Source organism: Pezoporus occidentalis, unplaced genomic scaffold (genome assembly GCF_034315485.1).
Source record: "Pezoporus occidentalis ecotype Australia unplaced genomic scaffold, CSIRO_AGI_Poc_V1 ctg213, whole genome shotgun sequence".
NCBI classification, from domain to species: domain Eukaryota; kingdom Metazoa; phylum Chordata; class Aves; order Psittaciformes; family Psittacidae; genus Pezoporus; species Pezoporus occidentalis.
The window spans coordinates 2,441,867-2,459,286 of NW_026913997.1; the positions used below are offsets into that span (position 1 = coordinate 2,441,867).

General features: G+C 44.7%; 2 protein-coding genes across 2 annotated transcripts in view; one reads left to right on the top strand and one right to left on the bottom strand.

The window, feature by feature from the left end:
* Positions 1-17,420, bottom strand: part of ALS2 (alsin Rho guanine nucleotide exchange factor ALS2) — a 236,389-nt gene that overhangs the window by 63,570 nt on the left and 155,399 nt on the right. The gene's annotated exons all lie outside the window — the stretch shown is intronic.
* CDK15 (cyclin dependent kinase 15) overlaps positions 1-17,420 on the top strand; it is a 36,873-nt gene that overhangs the window by 17,863 nt on the left and 1,590 nt on the right. Inside the window, 3 exon segments of the mRNA XM_062619779.1 lie at positions 2,982-3,045; positions 10,817-10,865; positions 13,490-13,623. Coding sequence (XP_062475763.1) covers positions 2,982-3,045; positions 10,817-10,865; positions 13,490-13,623 — 247 coding nt within the window.

Sequence of the window (17,420 nt, forward strand, 5' to 3'; positions counted from 1 at the left end):
GTACTGGTTCAGACACTGTGTAGATACATGGCTAGAAAATCCCCATTCTATGAATTGTGTTTGTTCGGTTGAATCATCATGACTGACTAACTGCAATTTCACCAGTATTTCTTCTAGAAGCAAGTGCCAGCTTAAGCAGTCTTCATTCCCCCTCTCTATCCATGGCTGCTCATTCCTGCTTCTGTGTCACCTCTCACATGTTGGGGCCACATGAACCAGGGAACCTGTAACTTGGTTTTCCACCTGGGTTACTCTAAACAAGAACAATTTATTTATACAGTTCATTTATCTGGCTGCCTAAGCAGTAGTACTCATGAAGGGATGACACAGGAGCAGAAGTAAATGGGAAGGGGACAAAGAGGAAGGAGCTACTGAGGCTGGCAGTGCTAGTTATGGAAGTATGGCCTGAGGGGATACAAACTGCAGTGTCTCCAGTTCTGCCATGGCATGGAGAGTAAACAAACCTGACAAACTTAAGATCCATCATTCACATTTCAAGGGATCAGGCATAGGGTTTGCATTCCAAACCCCCACCTTATTGATTAGCATTGTGCTGAGGACCTCATGTGGGCTGGATTAGGCTGTGGCATACCAGCAGCATGCTTCTGTGGCTCAACCAAACATGTGACAAGTGACAAATGAATGGCTACAAGGCTTCTCTACATAAAACAAAACTGAGCAAAATCAGGATGTTTATTCCTTTAGGTGGCTCATCACAAGAGAAACAAGCAGTTAGAGGGTAAAGAGAGGACAATGATTTACACCAATTTAAAGTGCTTGCTGAAATACAGGCATTATAAATACAGCCCTGGCTGCAACTATGACTCTTCCAAAGTGAACTGAACTGAGCTGCACCAAGACACTCTAGTAAAAAGTGCATGCATGGAGAAGCATGGCAGACCAGCAAGTACAGAGGAACTGTTTTGCTTAGTGTAATAGCATGGACCAGAGAGTTAACAGATAGATTTAGGGTAGATACACACCAGATAAAACCATCCCCAGAGTATAATTAATTTCAATTAAATAAATATAAGTCATAGTCTGTTTTGGCAAGGATTCTCACTAAAGGTCTCTTGGGGGAAAAGAGAAAAGGAAAAAAAAATCACCTGCCCCATTATCTTGGAAATTAAAAAACAGATTCAAATTCACGGGTTGGAATAGCATCTTTTGTAAAGAAAAGACTTGGAAAATATAAATACATATTCATATAGCACTCAGTGATTGGTGCTCTGAAAGGTTTCATACCTCAACTCAGCAAAATTTAAGCGTTTGTTGAAAACTTTACACATAAAGTACAAGATGCACGAATAACTGTTTTCTTAAATTCTTCACTAAAAGAGAGAGGCAGAGTGCTGAGCTGATGCTGGAGAGTATGATTTTACTATGTCGTAAACTTCCCCAGCTCCCTCTGATGCCTTTAGGACTGATGCCTGATGGCTCACAAGAAACCGTGAAGAACAAGGGCCCGGATGTATGCAGAGATGGAACTTCAGAACACACACCTGGATTTTCAGTGCAGAATATTTTAGAGGTTTTGCTGTGGCTTCTCAGAAAGATACCAGGATGGCAAAAGAGAGCAAATTCTGGAGTCAGGATCAAATTCTAACTCTCTCTTTCCTGTGCATGCTCAAGAGTTTGCTTTGCGCGGAACTGCCCTACTTGCATGATGCACACACCAGTCAAGAATGCAGCCTTATCCAGACCTGTCAAATTACCCCCAGTGCAAGCCACCTTCCAATATCCTCACATGGCTGAGCCCCACAGACCACCATGCTAATCTGTGCCAGCTGTGAGATAAAGTCCCTGCTTGTGGCTGTCTTCTCCAGGTAGCTGTAATTGTCCTCACAGCTGTTTCCCAACTGTGAGTGAGAAAAGCAATCAGCTACCAGATGCATAACAACTGCCACAACCAGACTTTGTATTTCTTCCTTCTTTAATGATGCCTGTTTTCTTGCAATCTTATCACAAGTTTCTGTGAGGCCAATATCATATATCTCAGCTTTCATTTTAAGGAAAAGGAACTGTCTATCATATGCAAAGTGTAACTAATGTGAGACAAATCTAATGTTGGAGAAGAGAAACTAAATAAAAAACCCTGATGTTTTTCATGTTACAATTTCACTGTTTTTTAAGGAAATCTGATAATATTGTGGGTTGTCTGAAAGATAAGCTTTGAACGCTTGGAGTGAGCAGAACTGATTTATAATACCATATCACATGCTGTGAACTCTTCTGAAATATGCGGCTTTACCACTTTAGCGCAACTCATCCGTATCAATAGGCACAACACACTTTGCATGCGGTAAATAATAATAACACTAAACATCCACAACTGCAGCTGTCACAGAAATCCAGATATGCTTGATCTCACACATTCCAGCAACTAAAATAAGGTTGAAGGAGGCTTTATTGGCTCAAACTTTGCTCCGTGAGGACCTACTTCTGAAGCCCACAGTTCACAGTAAAGGCCAAAGACACTACAGAAGCTCTGGACACTTCAGGATGAGACACTGGACTGCCTTGTACCACCTGCTGTAGACCTGCATGCCACCTCTTTTTTCACCTCAGAATGGCAGGGGTTTCCATCAGCTCATAGCCTGTGCTGCTGCTGAGCATATTGGCTGCTGCCAGTGCAAGCAGGCAGAATAAGTCCCAGGTGCAGCTCTGGTGCAGGAGGACACCTTCAGCAGTGACCCATGGGTTGGCAAACACATTCAGGAGTAACCTGGCAGTGAAGATGTGTACACCTTCACTGATGTTTACAGCAGCAATGACATTCCATCTCAGCAGGGCCTTTTCTGCTACAAAATCAAGTGCTAAAATGTCCATGTCCTTTTTGTGCAGGGCAGTGTGAATCCATGCTGGATTTACAGAAAAGAAGAGTCTCTCTCCATTGAAACTGATTTCTCCAGCTCTACACAAAAGCAGAGTAATGGCAAATAAAGGTTATTGCTCTTCTCACTCTTTCTCCTTTTGTATAGGTATTGGGGGTCCTGACTGAGGACTCCTGGCAAGGACTTTCCAAGGTTCCCAACTATAAGCCAGGTAGTATTTAACTCACAAGAATGCCAACTTTATCTCTAAGCCACTCACTAGCCACTCATTTTTTGGGTCAGTAATTCTCATTAGGAAAAATCCTGTGCTTCAGTGTTACTAAATCCCGTGAGCTGATTTATGATAGTGGTGTCATAGGACCCACAACAATATTTGGGCTGGCCTAGTATACAAGCAGAGGTACAAGTGTGGCAAAGTTGCCTCACTGAACGCTGGGTGTATCTTAGGCTGATGGAAGATTTCATTGCTGCAAGTGCTGACAATGTTGATATTCTCTACTCCTCAGTGCAAAGGACCAGTGTCTCCTGGTACAGATTGAGAAAACTAACAGGTACCTGGAGACACAGTTTATCTGAACTCTCCTTATTTTTATGTAGATTGGTTTGGGGGCCTTTAAACCACACTTTTAAAGGTCACTGTCCCTGATTTTGATGTGGGCAAGGTAAGAAATTTGTGTGATTTATAAAGCTATCTTCTTTTATTTCCACATGGGCTGGTAGAGAAGTCTGTGTCCTGGACTTCAAAGGGCCAGTTGTCTCTTATTTTGATGTGGGCAGGTTGAGAAGTATGCTTTGAAAAGCCAGCTCTCTCTCTCCTTTTCTCTCCCCTCTCCCTCTCTCTCTCCCTTTCTCTCTTTTTGTTTAATATTTTCTCTTGGGAAAATATATTCAAGTGTCAGTGAGGGGGAAATGATGAGCACTGAGTCACTCAGCAGGATCATTCTGCAAGAGAAATATAAAAGTGAAATATTAAAAACCCTAGAATGTAAAATCCACCCATCTACAATCTAGCCATTCTCTCTCACTCCTACCCTAAGAGAGTGGGGGGGGGAGCCTGTCTATCTGGATGGGAGGGGGGGGAAGAGGAGGGGGAGAGGAGGAGGGAGAAGACGTGCTTTGAGCAAGAGGTTTACAGGTTTAGTAGAGCATAGTAACATCTTTTCAAAGAAGTGGGTGTTGCTCTGTGACCCAGTCGAAGATGCCCCTCCTTTGATTCTGGTGCATGAACACTAAACAGCCCCCATTTTCACATGGTAGCCATGATTGGCTGAACAATAACCTGGTCTCACAGTCGAAAGGAGTGGAATCCTTCACACAATTAGCTGAGACACATTAATCAAACCAGCGTGAAATGGGAATGTGTCGCTGTCCGCAGCAAGTTTAATTTGGATAGGGAGCAAGCAGAGAGCAGACAGCTGGAGGAAGCACTTTCTCCTCTAAGTTGTTGAAGGCTTGGCTGAGTATAGTCTACAACTTGGGAAGGGCAGTCTGGAAGGGAGGAATTGCTCATGTGTGGGACAAAATGATCACAAAGAATTTTTTCTATGCCAGTCATCTGCTCATACTAGGCTAAAAACTCAGTGATGATGATTAGGTATCCCAGTGCTATATACAGGGACAGCCTAAAAGTGAAAGAATTAAGGCTACATAAGCAAATAAACTAATACAGAGAACGTGTAAGTGCCCAGAACTGCCCTGAATGGTGATTCTTGCTTAGCTCTATTTTGTCTGAACAGCAGTGCTGGCTGCTGCTGTGGAGGGTGCCCATGGAAGGACTGGGAGGGAGAGGACAGGCACCTGGGCAGCATGGAAACAGCTCCAGTAAAGACAAGTCTAGTCATCTTAAGCATTTTTCAAATCTGAGTTAGAATCATAGAATAGTTAGGGTCGGAAAGGACCTTAAGAGCATCAAGTTCCAACCCCCCCTGCCATGGGCAGGGACACCTCACACCAAACTATGTCACCCAAGGCTCTGTCCAACCTGGTCTTGAGCACTTGAACACTGCCAGGGATGGAGCATTCACAACCTCCCTGGGCAACTCATTCCAATGCCTCACCACCCTCACAGTAAAGAACTTCTTCCTTATATCCAATCTAAACTTTCCCCTGTTTAAGTTTGAACCCATTACCCCTTGTCCTATCAGTACAGCCCCTAATGAAGAGTCCCTCCCCAGCATCCCTATAGGCCCCCTTCAGATACTGGAAGGCTGCTATGAGGTCTCCACGCAGCCTTCTCTTCTCCAGGCTGAACAGCCCCAACTTCCTCAGCCTGTTTTCATACGGGAGGTGCTCCAGTCCCCTGATCATCCTTGTGGCCCTTCTCTGGACTTGTTCCAACAGTTCCATGTCCTTTTTATGTTGAGGACACCAGAACTGCACACAATACTCCAGGTGAGGTCTCACGAGAGCAGAGTAAAGGGGCAGGATCACCTCCTTCGACCTGCTGGCCATGTTCCTTTTGATGCAGCCCAGGACACGGTTGGCTTTCTGGGCTGCAAGCATACACTGCCAGCTCATGTTCATTTTCTCATCGACCTTCACCCCCAAGTCCTTCTCCGCAGGGCTGCTCTGAATCTCTTCTCCACCCAACCTGTAGCTGTGCCTGAGACTGCTCCAACCCAGGTGTAGGACCTTGCACTTGGCATGGCTTTCAGGCTTGATAGAAAATTTCCCTAATGGACTCCAGTAGGGCAGAACTGACCTGTGCTGTTCTGTAAACCTGTGATGCTGGTGCCTTTCTGTGGCTGGATCAGACAGAAATGCAGGAGTCAGAGGACGCCTTCCTGTAGGAACATCCCACCATGCTAGCAAACACATGGGAGTGGGATGCTGGGCCAGTGTTTTGGGCAGTAGGTGTTCCAGCTGGAGAAGCAACATCCCTTTCCCCTCCTCAGAGCCTGCCTAAGGGGCTCCAAGCTGCTCCAGCCACATACTGGAACCAAGCATTTGGCTCACACCTGGATTATACAAACCAGTCTGGACAGAAGAAGGTTAGTCATAGAAAGTTGGTCTAGTTGTGAACAAAATCAAGTCGGTTTTTGATGGGGCTGTTGGTAAGAAGGCAAATGAGTCTCTTTGTTTAAAGCTATTTGGCATTCACATGCTCCTGTGCACTTCCCCTCTCCTCCCTGAAGCACAAGTACTGTTTCCCGCTCCAGGACACGCTCAGCCCCTGTGGAAGCTGTGGAGTCTGCCTGAGAAAACCTCTCTCTCGATTGTTTCCAGCCCAGCTGTGGGAATCAGTGTGCCTGGGATGGTTCAGATAAGCAAACAAACTTCGGAGCCTTCCCCAGTCTGATGGCTTGAATGCTTTCAGCTAGTCCTATTGATGTTCGCAGTGAGTGCAGGCAGCAAACAAACAAACAGGTTCCCGCCCGCGGCAAGGAACGAACATGGGCAAAACAAAGCACCGAGGTGTGATCCCATTCTCATTGAAGTTGATGGCAAAACTCCCACTGGATTCAGCACTGTAGGCTCAGCCCCAGACTGAGGTTGTTACTGGAAGGGTTCCTGGACCAAGTGGGTTAGTAGGAATCTTTGAAATGAAAGCTGGAAACCTTTAGATGTTTTCCTGTCACTCCTGTGGACTTGAGCACATCCTGCTGCAGAGTCTGAAGAGGAGATACAGCATGGGCTGTGGGCTCTGTGAGCCAGGCACACTCCAGGCAACTGGAGGAGGAGCAGTTCCCCTGCCACTTCTGTGGGCAACTGGCAAGGGGTGAAATGTGAAAGGGAGTATTTGACCTTCTTGCACAAGGGAGTTTAGAAATGGGGCTCATGCCCATTGCCTACAGTTTGCCAAAGTCTCAACCTATGCCTGTCCCCACATGAACAGGAAGGATGGGTGAGCAACTCTTCCATGGCCAGCCCAACCGTTTGTGATCTTGCTTCCTCCCTGCAGGAGAGACTCTTGGGGTAGCGAATTACATGCAGCCATGGGGCCTGAAAGCATGGATTTACCTCAGCCCTGTCTTGAGAACCAGTTCCTGCAGAACATGAAGGGTTGGGAGAGCATACTTGCTGGCCCTCGTCCTGGCTCCCCAGGCTCAGGAGCCCTGCCCGTAGTGACAAGGCTTTGCCCTGTGTTTGTTCATTTGTTCTGTTCCCCTCATTTTGCTTCCCCTGAAAGAGGCAGTTGTAGCTCTGTTAACACTATTTTTGAAAGCTCTCATGCTGTGTGCGCTCAAATCCTTGCATTAATCTACTGCTGTGTTCATTTCACTGCACTGAAAAGCAGTGAGTTTAAATCCCCTCTAAACACCATTGGTGACACCAGAAGGCCAGTGTTTTGATCCAGCCCCATTAATGGTTACAAGTTTGAATCTAGACAGCAGGGGTCAAGGGCAGGAAAGGATTAGGAATCACAGCCCATGACATTAAGCTAGTGCTTTTGCCAAACCAGGAATACTGGAGCACCCAATGTAACAAGAGTTTTTGTTTCCTTTTTCTGACATTTGGATTCCACAGAGTGGGGAACACTGTGTATTTCTTTATAACATGGTGAACCCACTATAAGTGAGCTTTACTCCTTGATTTATCATACGGGCTGACTAATAAGTTTACTATGCCACGTAGTATCATATCACTTAGCAGCCACAGGTTTTACACTGGCCTTTTTCAAATGCAGCGATGACTTAAATCAAGCCTGGTTTTTTTTTCACGTATCTACAGACTTTGCTATGCTGAATGAGATTTAGAAGCTTTCCAGAGTCAACATGCGCTCCCGAGTAGCATCTGTTGCGTTTCCAAAATGTCACCAGCAGATGGAGGCAACGAGAAGCCGGCTCTGGAAGGCAAACTTCAAATGGCATTTTTGAGAATGCAGATGAGGTCTGCACTCGGAGTGCTTTTTTTTTTTTATCTCACTTTTTATGCTGATGCTTCATTTAACAAATGGGATGGTTTGAAACTGAATTCTAAAACGATGAAATTTTTATTGTCACAATAAACTGCATGCGGCTTTGATCTTAAAGGGAAGAACAGTACTGTAACCAAGGTGCAATATCTGTGCTGGCTAGACAGTAGGGAAACTTCCTATCTGTCTGGCAGTGGGCACAGGCTGCAGTTTCCAGCCTGCCACACAGACAGAGCTCTGCTTCTGTCCTTCAGCCACAGAGATTTCACTAATGAGAAAAATTTTCTCTGTGAGCCTGCAACCCCAGCGCCTTCATCCAGCAGCACTTGGCATCCTCTTTCTCTCTCTTCATCAATTAGGAAAGTTTAACTTTTGGCCTCTGGCTTGCTTGCCTCATTATCAGTTCATTAGCCACTTTCACCTGGGTTTTCATATAGGAAGGTATTTCCTTATTAGCACACACTGCCTTGCATAGAGATAGTAACAAACCCAAGTGCTACCTTTCGGATCTACTCTTACTGTTAAAAAAGCCAATCAGCCCTACACAATCCCATCATTTTATGTCTATATCATCACTGTGAGATAAATAATTCGGTAGTTCATCCACTTTTTGGAATTATATCTAAATATTCTTCATCTCTTTAAGGAGTAGCTGTTTACATTGGTTTAAAATTTTAGATTGGTCTTAATCTTACAGTAGGGAAATATTTACTGCTCTGTTCTTACCCTGTTCAACACAAAGGGGCCTCAGCATTCTCTAAGGGCTTGTCTATATGGGGTCAGTCAGGAGATTAATCTGAACTGATTTAAAGTGGATTAGTTAACTACATTAAATCCTTGAGCAGAGACATACTGTTTTCTTACCCATGTCTTCCATTTATAATCAAAGCTCTGTCTACTCAAAGTGGCAAGTTTGGCAGTCCTCACTCAAGCAGAATTCTCCACTGAGAGATGTGTTTGGACAGGGATAGCAGTAGTTGGCTCACTGGCTTTTATGCTACCCCTTGTAGATAATTATTAATCTCCTTGTTATATAAATGATAAATTTAAGTCAAGAGGCTTGCTTGAGACAGCAAAGACTCTAATTCAGGTATTCCTCCCAGTTCCCAGTAAGCAAACTGATGTTGCTATTTGTAACATAAAGAAAATCCTATTTCCTCTTTGGAATGTTAATCTGGAAAATGCACTCCACAAAACCAGTGACATTTCACTTAGATATCACTGAAACATTTTGCCCTGCTGTTCTCAACTGAATGTGCACTTTTTAACTTTTATGTTAAACTCATTAAAGAACATTGATGTTAAAAGATTTCAGTAGAGTTAAGGTACAACCTTGACATTTTTATTAAATATTAAAGGAAATTGATATATTGTCATGGAAGGTTTCCATCTCACAAATCAGAATTTTCTGGCAGAAAGTTACAACATCTGAAAGTTTCTGGCCAGCTCTGCGAAGGGGTAAAAATTTCTGCCTCATACAAAAAACATCTTATGCTTTTCAAACCATTTTTTTTAAATTGTTTTTCTTCTGTTCTGCCTGGAAGCTTTACATCTCTACTCAGTAGGGACGATTTATTTCTACACTTTTATTACAGTCAAGGGGGCAAAATGAAGGAAAGAGGATCCAGAGAAAATGTTATTAGTGATCCAAGATGAATGTTCTGCCAGAGTTAATCTTCGTGACTGATTTGGGAAGGGGCTATTCAAGATACTAATATATAACTTCTAGATATTGCAATAATTTCAGTGCTCTGGCACCTAAACTGTCAGGAATCCCATCCCGGGTTATATTGCCATTTACTGCTTTAGCAATTACTTTAGTATTTGGGTGTAGGAGAACACTTCAATTGTGAACTGTTACTTACCCTGTGATAGACAGGTTTAACAACCTGCTTGCCTGGCTTAATGGTGAAAGATTGCTGCTGGAAAGGTTAAGTGCTGGAAGTTCAGTCATTTGCACTTTAACAAACTGTGCATCAAGTCAGACACTGAGTGACTGAGCCCCTGGGCCTGGCACTCTGGAAATGGCCATGCAGGTGAAGACAGAGGGTACCCCTGCTTTGCCCACAGCCAGCAACTTCTGTCCCTGATTGATGTGTCGGATGCTTCTGGGCAGGAAGGGAGGGCAGATGCTCTCCAATGGTGTAGCATAAGCCCCAGCCAAGCACCAAATCTACTGGCAGCAGACCAGTGGCGCTTGCCTTCTGGTGGTCTTGCTGCCATGGAGAATGCTTGTCTGGGCTGGGCTGGAAGAGAGGTTGACACCACCCTTCCTGCTCAAGCACTGTCAGAAATGGTACTCAGGAAAACATTGCTGGTAGAAGTTACAGCCTTTCTGATGCAAGAAAATGTCTTTGTTCATCTCTAAGGGGAAATCTTCCAGGCTTAAGCCATTCATTCGTATCTAAGCCTGAGAAAACTCGTGCTTTATAAGAAAATACTTGGAGAATGTATTTGTCTACATTTTCCACAATGTTTAGAAATGTGTCCTTGAAAAATGGCAACAACAACACAGCCTTCCCAAAACCACAAACCCTGCAAAGTTCCAATCTGGTAGAGATGTTTGAATCGGTAAGTACAAAGCCTGCATGGAGAAGGTTAATTTGATAATAAACAACAAACTTAGTGAGGGATTGACAGCAAGAGCAGTGGACAAGAGAGCGGGACCCAAGTGTCTTTGCTCTGGCCCCACTTTTTTTGCCAGATCCATGCAGAAAAGCCCTGTGTGCACAGGGCAATACATGAAGCTCAGCAGCTGATTTGTAAGCCAAGACAATTGCTGGGGATTCAGGCCTGCAAACCTCTTTCTGCTTCCTTCGTGTAAAGGCTTTAGGGGCTGATACTGCTTTTATTGAAGCCAAATCTAAAACTCACACAGCAACAGAAGGGGGCCCAAGGCCTATATTCACAGATGTATGAAAAGAAAGGGTTACAGAACTGGAACAGCCTTATTAACATCAATGCTGGTACTCAAGTCCTATAGGAATAATGTATATTTATAAATACTAAGATGACAGATTCTATAGGTCCCTTTGAAATTCTGAGCATATGTTCTTCGAAAGGGCTCAAAGAATGGTTTGTGGCTTGATTTTCATTTAATCCTGTGATTGCATATTACACTTTCTAGAAGTGGCTGCTTCCAGGACACCTCAGAGGCTCCAAGTCATCTGTGACAGGTAAGCTACCTATAATGGCAATGTCAAAATCACCTCTGGGTTTATTTGTTTCTTTATGCAATCATTTAACTTGAAACGAGCTCTTTTGGCAAGCTCAGGAAGAGCTGGGTGGCTCTGTAGTAACAAGCAGATCTAACGTCAGTTAAGCAACTGATTTTGAGAGATTGTGGTGCAGGTGGGCACATAGTGGGTTTATTATGCTCTGAGGAGTAGTGATTATTCTCAGATAAACAGTGATTTAATGACATTATGAGCAACTTTTTTCAGGGCACAGTTCAGTCCAGAGGGTCATACTTTCACAGGCCTTCTTGACCAGACTGAAGACAGACTTTGCTCTGTCCCAGTTTTAATTTCTGGAAACAGATTGTAGGGACGTTGCTCAACAGTGGTAAGGAAGATGTGCTAGGATGGCATTTTCACAAGACAATGAAATAATCTTATGATTAGTTAGGAGGGGAAAAAATCACTCCTCAGAGTACAAAAGCTATGAGGCTGCGGCCATGGTTACATACCTTGGCTTGACCAGGCACACCAACACCACCCAATCATTCCCTAGTGTGCTAAAAGAGGGAATATTTTTCAAGCTTATATATGTGCACATACGTGCACGAATACAAAATGCACACACACACATATACATAATGTATTTATGTACCAGTGAAACAAATATCTGATCAGGCAAAGCGAACTATCCTAGCTCAGAGAGTCAATAAAATCAAATCCCCTCCCAATGCTAATTTAGAGGCATACAACAGCCTTTATAGATGCATAGAAAAAGACTAGATAGAGCTGTGTTCTCAGGATTGTGTTCATGCACAGGTCAAGGATCAAAAATTCTTTGAGGATGTAACCACATTTTTTGTCACTGCTGTTTATTATCTGTTCAGCTCATTGAGTAGGATCCAGCCCTACTCAGAGGGAAGTGTGCTGGCCTGCAGAGCTGGGTTTCCCAGGCACTGTTCTGAATGGCTGAAGAAACATGCTGCCGTTTTCAGCAACGCACAGGCTGCTGAAATGCCTGCCATTGTCACACACATCTTCAGAAACACACCTTGATAACACAGGTCCTGGAACAGAATGAATCCTCTCTCAGCCTGAACAAAGAAATACTATATTCCTTGCAAGTCTGCTGTGTTACACTTCTGGGTTTTGGCCATAATCCCCTGACAGGCCCCATTAACAGCCCCATACCCACAGGCTCTCCTCTGCAGCAGAGCCCTGGGCTGCATGTGGGCCAGCTCCAACTCTGCATTACAGGTTCCTTACACCACTGTGATCGAACGGCTGCCTTGGCATGCTCAGCTCTTGGGAAGGAAAGAACTGCTTCATACAGACCAATCAGCCATGACTCTCCATGGCCAATTAAGAAATCAAAAGGGAGCTCTGCGCAGAGCTCAGCCACCACCAAGAAGCCTTGAGCCATGATGGGAAGCACTGAACCATGTTGCTGCCCAATGTGGGAGCCTCAAGCAACAGGACAGAAGGGGCAGAGGGTCTCCAGTAACAGCCTACAGTGATGTACATCCAGTGACGTGCAGCTCTAGCAAGCAGCCTCTGGCTGGATGCTTTGGCTCCCTGTCCAGTCCCTGCTCCGCAAGGCAGCAGGGGCTTGAACTGTTTTGCTGGAGGCGAGAATTCAGCAGTTACATACAACAGTGAGGCCAGGTAGCTTTTATAAATCTGTTTCTCAGGATTTCTCTATGCTTTTCCCCTTCCTTTTGTTTTACATTTTATCTCCTCAAAACAGAAATGTCAGCATGTCAAATGTCCTGTATAGCGAGGGGGAGTGCAGGGGCAGGGGGATCCCGGTGCCTGATGTCGCTTGGAGGGGAAGCACCAGTGGGGGCCAAGGGAGGAAGCACAACAGGCCACGCTCTGATGGGCCTCCTGATGCTGAAACATGATCAGAAAAAAACAAACAAACAAAGTAGGAGCTGTAAAACTAAATTACTATTTTTATTTGTTTCCTTGTTGGTTTGTTTTCTCTCTTCCACTTCCTTGTCCCCAGCTGTGTGCTCCTCTAGAAAGCAGCCACTTGGCACTGGTATTGCTGGGCATGGAGCGTGTGTGTATTACATCTATTTTAGGCACTCATCCTGAGAAACAGATTCATCTCCATGAATCCCAACGTATTCTAAAGCCAGCTGCATGGCTGGTACTAGGGAAGAAAGAGGGGAAATGGCATTTTCTTTATTTTTTTCTTAGTTTTGACCTCTGGTCTGCTCACTGGGCCAGTCAGGTTGTTTTGTGCACTTGCACTGTTGCTCTAAACTGGTAACACCAACCTCGGATATTCTGGTTATGACACATAAAATATAATTTGCTCAGCAGCATTTTCCCTTTTTCTTACAACTTTCTTTTCACAAAATAACCATTTATTTTCAAAACTCCTCTGAAAGCATGAGTATGTGCTGAAATCCTATATCCATGTACTCCAATATAACCAAACTCACACAGAAAAGCAAATGTCCTGGAAAACTATATAGCTGGGGTCAGTTTAGCCTGCTCCCCTATGTCACTCCCCTATCTGTCTCAGGATCTGAGAAGGGCTGGGTCAAATTCTGGTTACAGCTTTCTGGCTTATGCTCACCTCCTATCCTAATTTTTTTGTCCTGTTTTCCTAGGCTGAGCAAAGTGCCAGCAGTGGAGGATTTGGCCTCCAGGATGCTTAAAGCCTTCCCCCAAGGCCGGATCTCTGCACAAGATGCACTTGTTCATGGTTTCTTCAGCTCTCTGCCTCCTCAGCAATATGAGGTTCCTGCTGGTAAGTTAACTCAGTTCCATCTCACTAAGAGCTACTTCACATGCTATTTATTGTGAGTTTCTGGTTATTTTGAAAGTCTGTGCCATTCACCTGGGCATCTGCCTGCCCTCCCTCCCCACTCCTGTATGCTGCAAAGTTTACATTCCGTTGCAAATTTATCAGCTTCTTTTTCTGTTTTCTTCCACTTAACCACTGTGTTAATACTAGAAAGGGACATGGATGGGCTGCCTCCATGGTACATTTAGAAAGTGGAGGTGTATGTGATTTCACAGCTCATTTCTCCCCCATTCTGTAACCCTAGGGGCTCAGAGCTTTCCCTTGGGCTCGTTCACACTGTGTATTCAGTGTAACACACATGCTGGTCCCTCCTGATGTCCTGAATTCCCAGCTGCTCAGCATGATGTGCTAGCCCCAATTCCCTTGGACTGCTCCTCCTGCTCCCTTTTGATGTTCAGAGACAACAGCTGTTCCTCATACCCTGTTGCATCAGTCCTCCGTCAGTTTTACCTGCTTTATTTTCTTCTTCCCTTGCTGTCTTGTAAGCACACAGCTGCATACACACAGGTCTGCCTCTTCTGCCCTGAGCTGATAATAAATACAGGGTCTCTCAAGCTACAGGTTCTGGTCCTCACTAGGCAAAACTCCCTCTTATTGGGCAACAGTCCAGAGAGCATAGCATTCCCTGTTGCCTCCTGGGAACCCACTACACTAGTTAGTTTGGTGTGTTTTTTTTAAGACAGGAGCAATTAAGAAGCCTTCTTGGGGTGTGTTGTCAAGCTATTTGAAAACCTAATTTCTGGCTCCTGTGACACATCCCAAGTGAAGGAGCAGCAAGCTAGCATCTCTCCCAAACCGCTGCCCTTCAGAAGGTGCTCTGTGTGTGTATGTGCATGAGTGAGAGACATCTGCATTCCTTTTCTGTTCACCCAGCCACAGAGCACAAATCTACTTTGACACTTTTAGAAAAATGAAAAGATGGAATCTCGCAGGAGCCTGCCTGTGCCGCGGGGGGAGGAGGGGAGCACGCACAGCAGGAGGGAAGTTGACTTTTCTTTATACATATAGGGTTTTTTCCATGCAGAGTTTAAATTATGCCTGATAAAAGGAGTTTCGTGGATGTTTCAGTTCTTTCAAACCCTCCTGGCTTCCTCCCAATTAAATGAGGTTTGTCAAAGCCACAGGGCTCTGCTGCTGCCGGAGAGGCGGACAAGCACTTCCCGCAGTGACATCTCCAATCCCCAAGGGAGAAGATGAAAGCGTCAGTGCCAACAGAGAGAGAGAGTGTGTGGAAAAAAACAGGTACAGAGACAGACAGTGTGAGAGAAAGGGAGAGAGTGAGGAGAAATAGAAGGAATGAGAAAACAGATTGGCATAATATGTCAATCTCTCCAACATGCTAGCAGAGAGGGGACAGATTTATTTCACCTGGGTTTATGCACCATCCCATATTTATTATCCCTCACATTGCGGCAAGAAGTACCTTGTGGACAGGAAACTGCATGGTGTTATCATAGCAACCAATGTGCTGGGAGCAGAATCAAAGTGCACAGGGTTGAAAAAAAGTACGGTATGATCATGCAAGACCATATTCATGAGTGACTCATTAAGCCTGTAAAAATTAGGCAATTCTGAATAATTCCCCATGTAGCCATCCCTATTGCCATAATCGTGTAAGACATGGGTTCTCTTCTGCCACTTTGGCATCAGGCTATTTTGGAATTACACTGTATCACTTTAAAATTCTCATTTCTATGATAACACAGTGCAGATTTCATATATATTCTGTCCCCACTTTGTTCTGGAGGATGCTGGCTATTAGTCCCCATCCTCTGAAGGAGAAAGTTAATGCAGAAGGGCTAAGAATGAGCTGGAGATGAAAGGTAAAAGGAAGAGGGGGTTGATCCAAAGGTGTGTGAGAGAGTAAGAAGGAAACAATATTGGGAAAAATAAAAGGCTCCAGTAAGAAATTATTTTCTATTTTTATGAAACAATTTTGTCCATTACTGTTCTTTTTATAAGTTGCTAAGACAAGCTGGATGCTAGGGGATGTTTTTCAAAGGTCTATTCCTAGGAAAAAAAGTAATTGGAGAAAACAGTGTTCAAATAAGTACCCCTCCAAATGTCATGTTTCTGAATACAGAGGGGAATGCTAACGGTAGAAGCTGGGTGCTGCCCCTGGGAAGGACGAGAGGGAGCACGAGGCTCTTTGCTTCCCGGTAGTCAGCTCCTGCTGAGGGGAACAGGTTGCTGATGCTTTTGCTTAAGCTCATATGCTTATATGTTGCTTACCACCCATGCTGTAAGAGAGGAAGGCTCTCTGTGCCCTAAGTGGGGCTGGTCTGCAGAGGGGCCTCTCTTACAGCTGCTCTCTCCTGTGCCTCTAGGGCCAGAAAAGGCTAGTAAGGCCCAGGTTAAGACTCTAGTCACCATTTTGGTGGCCTTAATTGTGCACATGCCACCAGTACCTCTGGATATAGCAACAGAGGACAGGAGCAGGGGAATCTCTATCTTCTTTACACTGTGACTACCAGCCTGAGGGGTGGCAGTGATGACCTTTTGTAAAACTGGAGCATTTGCTGTCAGCCAATCCTGAGACAATTATCTTTGTGTAGTGCAGCCCTGCACTACAACAGCTCTGATAAAACTTCAGTCTAGCCCTTTGCCACCTGCTAAAGCAGAATATTTTCTGTCCAATTAATCACTCCTGGAAGAAAGGTGAGATCCTTGAATCAAGAAAGCATGAGCCATGCTCTCAACTCAGTGTCAGTCCTGAAGTGCAAAGGGCATTCTGAGAAGGTATCTCACTGCTGTCAGACAAGTCAGACACAGTGACAATTGCAGCTTATTATTGTTACTTATAGATTTGGTTTATTTTCCTTCTCTTTTGCCCACAAATGCTTCAGAGTAGACTTGCAAGTAGGGAGGGTGAGCAGTGGGATTTAGGGTTAGCACCAGTGAGCTTCCAAGAAAACACTGCAAGAGCTCTGACCGAACAAATCAGGCACGTTGGCCAGGGAGGCCTGAGCTGGCTTCTCAGATCGTATCCCCACTGGACCGATGTCCAGGCTCAGGACTGACCTTTCTCACAGTTCAGGAGACATTTGACTCTAGGCATACTATTGGCTTAGCAGCTAGTCATCATGTCAAGGCAACTTGTGCTCTGTGAGGAGGATAGTGTGCAGCACGGGTGTGATCCTGGCTTTGACTAGGAGGGACTTGCTGCTTTTCTGGGTATGGTCTCTGATTGTTACCTGATCCCAGCAGTTCAAAACCAGAGTACCAGGTGGTGATAGCACTGTAGCCTTCCTCCTGAAACAGCCCGCTATTCAGCTTTTCGGAAGCAGGAGGAGGGAGGTTTGGTGCTCACAGAGCATTGTCATTTTCATGCCTGTTGCATCTAAACTAATACAAAGCAATCATAGGCAATGAGGAGGTTAAGGCTGTAAGCCATTGCTTTCTAAAAATCCTACTACTGCTGGAATTAGCCAGCGCTGGTAGGTGTTACCACAGGGCACATCTAAAGAAAAGCTGACTTTCATGGACACCTTGTTTGGGTTGGCTGGTTTGCCTAGGTTTTCCTACCTAGCTAAAAAGTTTATATAGTCACTTAAATATTTTTTCCTCTATGCTTTGCCACCTCTGTATACAGCAAATGGATATCCTTCACTGTAAATCAGATACGGACACCTAGAAAGAGAAGTTCCCACAAGATGCATGAATCTGTGTCTTAATAAGGGAATAAACCACAGTTGGTGTTGAGCAGCAAATCAGCTGTCACTCCGGACCCAGAA